Source organism: Buceros rhinoceros, unplaced genomic scaffold (assembly GCF_000710305.1).
Source record: "Buceros rhinoceros silvestris isolate BGI_N320 unplaced genomic scaffold, ASM71030v1 scaffold27496, whole genome shotgun sequence".
Taxonomy (NCBI): Eukaryota; Metazoa; Chordata; class Aves; order Bucerotiformes; family Bucerotidae; genus Buceros; species Buceros rhinoceros.
In genome coordinates this window covers 1130-7438 of record NW_010416212.1, presented here as the reverse complement: position 1 = coordinate 7438, position 6309 = coordinate 1130, and the positions used below count along the sequence as shown (strand labels likewise).

At 50.3% G+C, this 6309-nt stretch overlaps 1 protein-coding gene across 1 annotated transcript in view; it reads left to right on the top strand.

The window, feature by feature from the left end:
• The window catches only part of RHOA (ras homolog family member A), an 8357-nt gene extending 4325 nt beyond the window's left edge, over nt 1-4032 (top strand). Inside the window, exons 3-4 of the mRNA XM_010137736.1 lie at nt 1688-1818; nt 2763-4032. Coding sequence (XP_010136038.1) covers nt 1688-1818; nt 2763-2936 — 305 coding nt within the window. The 3' untranslated portion in view covers nt 2937-4032. The remainder of the gene's footprint in view (nt 1-1687; nt 1819-2762) is intronic.
• Nucleotides 4033-6309: the final 2277 nt, after the last annotated feature.

Genomic DNA, 6309 nt, shown 5'->3' with positions numbered 1-6309 from the left:
TGCTGCAGTTCACAGAAGGTTTGAGTAAATGAGCAAACAAAATACTCCTTAAGATGTTACGGTGGCGTGACAGTCTGACTGGGATAACGTTTGGTAGCTGCTCAGTCTCGTTTCTCGCATTGCCTCCAAAGGCAGCAGCTGGTGAACAGGCAGCTGGCTGGGAAAGTGTCTTTTTTAGGAAAAGCAATGCCAGTCTGACATCTGGGAAATCCCAATCTCTCTCTTCATCACTTCCACCTGACCCTGTGTTTAGAGACATCTTTCATTGTCTTCCTCTCCCTGCAAACCCGCTTGAGGTTTAGTCGGCAGCGGTGCAGTGGCCAGGCCTGGTGTGGCTGTTAGCAGCTGCCTACCAGGGTTGAGCTGAGCTCCCTTCTACTACGCAGGCTGCAGAGCTGACTAACTGACCGCTGCGACCTCTCCCGCCAACTCCCCTCTAGGTTTAGTCGGCAGCGGTGCAGTGCCCAGGCCTGGTGTGGCTCTTAGCAGCTGCCTACCAGGGTTGAGCTGAGCTCCCTTCTACTACGCAGGCTGCAGAGCTGACTAACTGACCGCCCTGGCAACAAGATGGGTCCCTGAGCCCTGGAGCAGGAGCAGAGGGGGTTGGTTAAGTCAAGTCTGATCTTGGCTATTTCTTCCTCGCTTCCTGCTCGCCGGGATGAGGGCGCCTGTGTCCCTGGAGCAGTGGGGGGAGCAGGGTGCTGCCAGACAGCTCTTCAGGTGCGCACTGTCTGGAGCCTGCACCCCCGCAGCGCTCCAGGTGCAGCTGCAGGAGTGCTGTTCTGGCTCTAGTGCAAAAACTGCCTTCAAAATACTTGTCTAAGTTGTTCTTTCGAGCAAAAAACCAATGCCATAATAGTGAATGTCTCTTCAAAAGCTGAATGGAATTTTGTGAAGATGAAAAGGGTTTATGTAGCCCGCAGGTACATCCACGAGTGAATCACAGATGTCTGAGAGTTTCTGAAAGCAGAGCCGAATGTTTTGGGCTGTTCAACGCTTCCTGCCATATAGAATTTATCAAGGTTTTGCTTTCAAAAGCCCTCAAGTCTTCCATTTGCCACTCCACTTAAAAAGCCACAGAAGTCATACAGGGAAGTTATGTTAGGAGGAAGGAGTTTCTTGTATATGAGTTCAAATTAATTTGCTGCAGATGGGGAGAAATGGCAAATCTGCAAATGACTTACACAGAGTCTTTGTTTTTGTGCATCCATAATTAGCCTATAGAACATCATTTCTGCTGCAGTTAATGGCAGAGTTCGGAGTGGTTGCCTGATGTTGCTTTTTATAAGGATGATGTGATGTAAAAACTTACGCTTCAGGGTTGTGCCCATCTTTAGCTTCTGGAGATAAATAAATTGTTTCTCTTGAAGCAAAATATTCCATAACTTTCTACTTCAGAATTCTGCTTGCTGTTCTTTGAAGTACCTTTATGCCTTGTCGAGTGGCTACTGAGAGACGTGGAGAAGCCGAGAGGTTGGGTGTCCTTCAGCCTTGAAATAGGCAGGCTTGGCTTTTTTGGTAATACTCGAGCAGGTCTATTTGCTTCCCAAATTAAGAGTAGAACAAAGGGCATCGGTGTGGACCAGCAAGCTAAAACCCCTCAGGCAGCAGGTAAAAGCTTTGGAATAAAACTCTCCTCCCAGAAGTGGCGTTTCCTACAGTCATACTTCGATTGATTTTTTTTCAGAAAACATCCCAGAGAAGTGGACCCCGGAGGTGAAGCATTTCTGCCCCAACGTGCCTATCATCTTGGTAGGAAACAAGAAGGACCTGAGGAACGACGAGCACACAAGACGAGAGCTGGCCAAAATGAAGCAGGCAAGTTCCTTTCCCATAGTCTTACAGCAAAGCAAGCGCGTAGTGGTTGCAGCAGAGCACTGACCGGGCATCCGCAGCTGGCTGCCAGCTTCCTGGGGGCTGCGTAATCCACGCGTAGCCATGACGGAACCAGAGGGGTTCTTCTCTCATCTTTGGAGGTGTGACTTAGAAAAAGGCGTCCTCGACGATGATAATGGCTCTGCTGGGTTACTACCAGCCAGCTGCCTGCTGAGCTGGAGAGCTCAGTCCCGGAGGTAGAAAGGAACTAGGAGACACGAACGCGTCAAGGGCACGCACGCTCGTGCTTTGTTTCGTGTGTTGAACTGGCTTTGAGGGCCGGTGTTTTGAGGCACTCATCGCAGGTGCTGTAGGCCGTTCCTGCGCCTATCACAAGGTTTCATTTTCAGATCGTGTCTGAAACCCCCAGCTCGGGTATGGGACTGCAGATATTCCGCTCTGCCCAGTGATTTTTGCTCCTGTTGCATAATATTTGTTTTTATACAAAGTCTGAGGCACTAAGTTTGTGATTTGTTCATAGGCTTTTGTTACAGTTGTGGCAAAGAGTTGCATAAATGTTTCCTCAGAAATAAGCAACCATTTGCTCAAGTTTCAAAGGGTCTTGCAGCCTTCAGGCGTGGAGGTGTTAGCAAATGAATCCCGTTCTCAAGAGTTGGTGCAGTATGCAAATACACGCCTTGTCGGTGTGCTCCAGCCCGAGGTGCATGCTGCATCCGGAGGAAATATGCACATTTTATTTTAAATCTGCCTTTATTATTTAAAGGATCCCTTTCAGGGGAGCAATTAATTCCTAACCAAGCAATTAATTCTGTGCGTCGAATCCGGACGTTCCCCTCCTTTGCTGGGAGCAGGGCGGGCGAGGGCGGGCTGGCGCGGGTCGGCGTGGCTGTGGGCTGTTCTCACCCGTCGTTCTTGTGCTGTTCCAGGAGCCTGTCAAACCCGAGGAAGGACGAGATATGGCAAACCGCATTGGTGCATTCGGGTATATGGAGTGTTCGGCAAAGACCAAAGACGGTGTGAGGGAGGTTTTTGAAATGGCCACTAGAGCTGCTTTGCAAGCCCGGCGTGGCAAGAAAAAGTCCGGGTGCCTTCTCTTATAAAGTGTGGCCAGAGGAAGATGGCCAAAGCAGCACCCTGCACTTGAGTAATTTTGAAGTGCTGTTTATTAATCTTAGTGTATGATTACTGGCCTTTTTCATTATCTATAATTTACTTAAGAGATTTAAAAATCGAGTCATCTTGCTACCAGTATTTAGAAGCCAACCATGATTTTTATAACGATCTGCATCAAATTCATCTGTGCACCCAAGGTTAACCTCAACATTCCTCTAACAAACCTTTTCTGCACTCACAGGATATGTCAGGCGCTAATTGAAGACAATTCTCTATCTTCTTTCTTCTCTCTAGAAAGAGAAAAAGCGGTCAGCACAGAGGATTGGTCCGTAACTACTTTATAACTAACGTCCTATTCTAATCGAGTACAACAGTTACATGGCTGTATGTGGAATCGAGTGTAGCTTCAGTGCTATCACATTTAGGAAGATCGGATTTTCATGGCTCAGTGGTGTAAAACATTAGTTTGAAAATGTGATCACTCTGAAATGACCAAGTCCCATTCAGCTAAGGAAAAGCGAGGGTTCTGTGGTTTCATGTTAGTTACCTTTTAGTTACTGTGTAATTAGTGCCAGTTTAAATGTATGTTACCAAAAATAAATCTATTTACCCCAGCTTAGATGTAGTATTTTTTGTATAATTGGATTTCCTAATACTGTTACTTGTAACCTCTGCGTTAAGGTGTTCTGGGTTTTTTAAGAAACTGTATTTGAAAATAAAGTCCGATGGAAAGCAGCTGATCCTCTTCCCCTGTTCATTTGTAAGAGTCTGACCCATTTGAACGACTCGAGTGGTCTGCACACCCAGGAGGAGTTTTTTCCATGACGTGCCGTAGGGATGAGAAAAGACAGCCTGCTCACACTCAAAGCTTCTGAACTGTTCAGTTGCCTTAAGTTCATTGCTGGACCCAGTTTCAAAACTTTAAAAAAAAAAAAGGAAACTTTTGTGTAAGTTTGGTTACCATGTAGTGATCAGACTCCTAACCTGTGAACTTCTTGCTGTTCTGCAGCCAACTAAACTCTTTCTGTATTTTCATTTTTCCAACAACTAATAGAATAAAGGCAGTTTTCTAAGCTCCCTGTATCCTGGTGTCTGTATTCCTCACTCTGGGTTTCTGGCCCAGCGTCTGACAGCCTGAATCAGAAATACTGGTTTTGGTACAGCTGTGATAGGATTCTCTGAGAAGTTGCAAGTACTTTAATACTCTTGTTTCCTGTAATTTATTTAATACTTTTGATACCCATCCATTGCTCACAGCAGTTTCCAAACGCTGCAGCAGGGCAGAGGTGGAATCCCTCGCCCTGCCTGGCCCCTGCAGTGAGTGGCTTCCCAGGGGCTACCTTTGATAAATCAAACCAGGTGAGAGCACATCCCCTGGGCTGAGTTTGCGGGTCTCGAGCATGGACTAGAGGAGCAGGAGGAGGCTGCGTAGGAGGGAGCGTAGGAGCAGGCGGCCGTGTTGCTGTGCAGGCAGGCCATGGTACCCTGTGGGGTACCCCACGCCCTGCGCTGCAGGACTTGAGCAGTTGCACAGAGCAGCATGTTTGGCACAGAGCAGAGTGTTTGCCACATAACAGCGTTTTCAGGAGCTATGTCCTCAAGTGCTGTGACAGGGATGGGCTGGAGGTGCGGGCTGTTGCGCCGCACCCATGCTGGAGAGCAGACTGTGCTTCCTGGGTGAGGAGTGATATGGGGCAGCCGTGTGCGTCTCCAGGCTGATCCTTACAGCAGCTGACGGGGAGCTGAGAGCCCCTGCCTGCGGAACCGGGCGGGAGGGGGTCCAGTTGCTGAGGACAATCCACGTAAGCAAGCACCAAGCTGCATCCCAGTCATGGCCTACGAAACACCAGTATCACCTCTGGTTTTGACAATGTTCCTGATTCCTTTCCAGGCAACAGCTGAAACAGCCCCGGCAGCGGGAGTGCCCTGTACCTCTCGTTCTTACCCTCCCTCCGCAGCCACAGACACCCCGGAGCAAAGTGTGTGGCCAGCCTAGTGGTGGCACCCACCCCACCCTTCCCTCCTTCCTCTCCTGGGTGCCTGTTCTCTACCCGTGAAGGGTGACAGGTCCAACAGAGCAGGAAGTTCCCAGCGGCAGCTGCAGGGTTGCCCAGGAGGATGTCAGTCTCTGCCCTGCGAACGAGCTTGCTCACTTCTCTGCAGTTCCCTTTTTTGGGGGGTTACTCATTGGGCAGTTTGGGGGGTGGTTGCAGTTGAGCAAAACTGGGGGTTTTCACTCTTGCACAGCCCCTGGGTTGCAGTTCTCCGTGGTCACAGTTACGAAGCAGCCCTTCAGGAGTTCCAGTAAGGTCTGCACGTTCCTCCCACCCAGCTCATGGGTTGTGTATCTGCTGAGGCACTTCCACTCAGAAGTGATTTGTTACCTCAGTTTTAATCTAAGCTCTTGTTAACCTACAGCACGTCTACCTGTCTCCTCCGTCTTGTCCATCAGTGGGTGTTGGGTTTCCTGGCTGCCTGCATCCAAGCTCGGAAGCGTTCCTAAGTCAGCGTCTCCTGTTTGTGACCAGAGCCTCCAGCTCTCAACTCGTCCCTCACACCAGTGGCATCAAAGGGGAACACCACTCAGGAGTGTGTGGCTGTGAAGTTACCGTCCCTTCCCACCTTTGAGGGTGGCAGCCTGGCTCCCTTTGGGTTCCCAGAGCACCTGTCACCTCTGGAAGGAACCTCTGTTCTGAAGGAACTTGAGGACACAGCCAGACTAGACTTGAAAGTCTAGTGCTCTGGAAGAGCAATCCAGCCAGGCAAGGAGCTGTGAAAGGGGCAGGGGCAGAGCTAGGAGCCAAGAGGCAGCTAGGGGAGGGAAGAGGAGAGGAGCAGGAGGCCAGAAAGTGTGTTTGCAGCCTTTACAATCGCTCACCGCTGTTGTTAAACAGCAGCCTTCCATCCTCCCAGGACAACCGACACTCGTCACACTTGAGCCCACCGAGTACCCTAGGAGCTCCTGGCACTCCTCTGGCTCCACCGAACGTGTCCAGGCACAGAGCGTAGCTCTGAGCCAGCAAGGAAGTTCAGCTCACCCAGTTTCCTTAAAACTTCCTTGTCAAGGGAGGGGAGGCCCTGACCTGCACTTGTCTGGAAAGGGCAAAGCCCCAGAAGTAAAGCCCCTACTTCAGGTGAAATCCCCCGGTCCAGCCTGAGGACTGGAGGTGAGCGAGAGTCAAACGCAGCAGCAGGGAGGCGCCTCTGCGGCACTGCCCTAGCTAGAGGTCACACCTGCAAAGAAATTCCTCCTCTCCAAGCTGCCGTGGCTTGCAGTGCGGAGAGGCAGGTGAGGCCTCTGTGTGGTCTGCAATCGCCAGACTCACAAACGTGGGTCGCGTGCCTCTGTTCCTCCGCCAG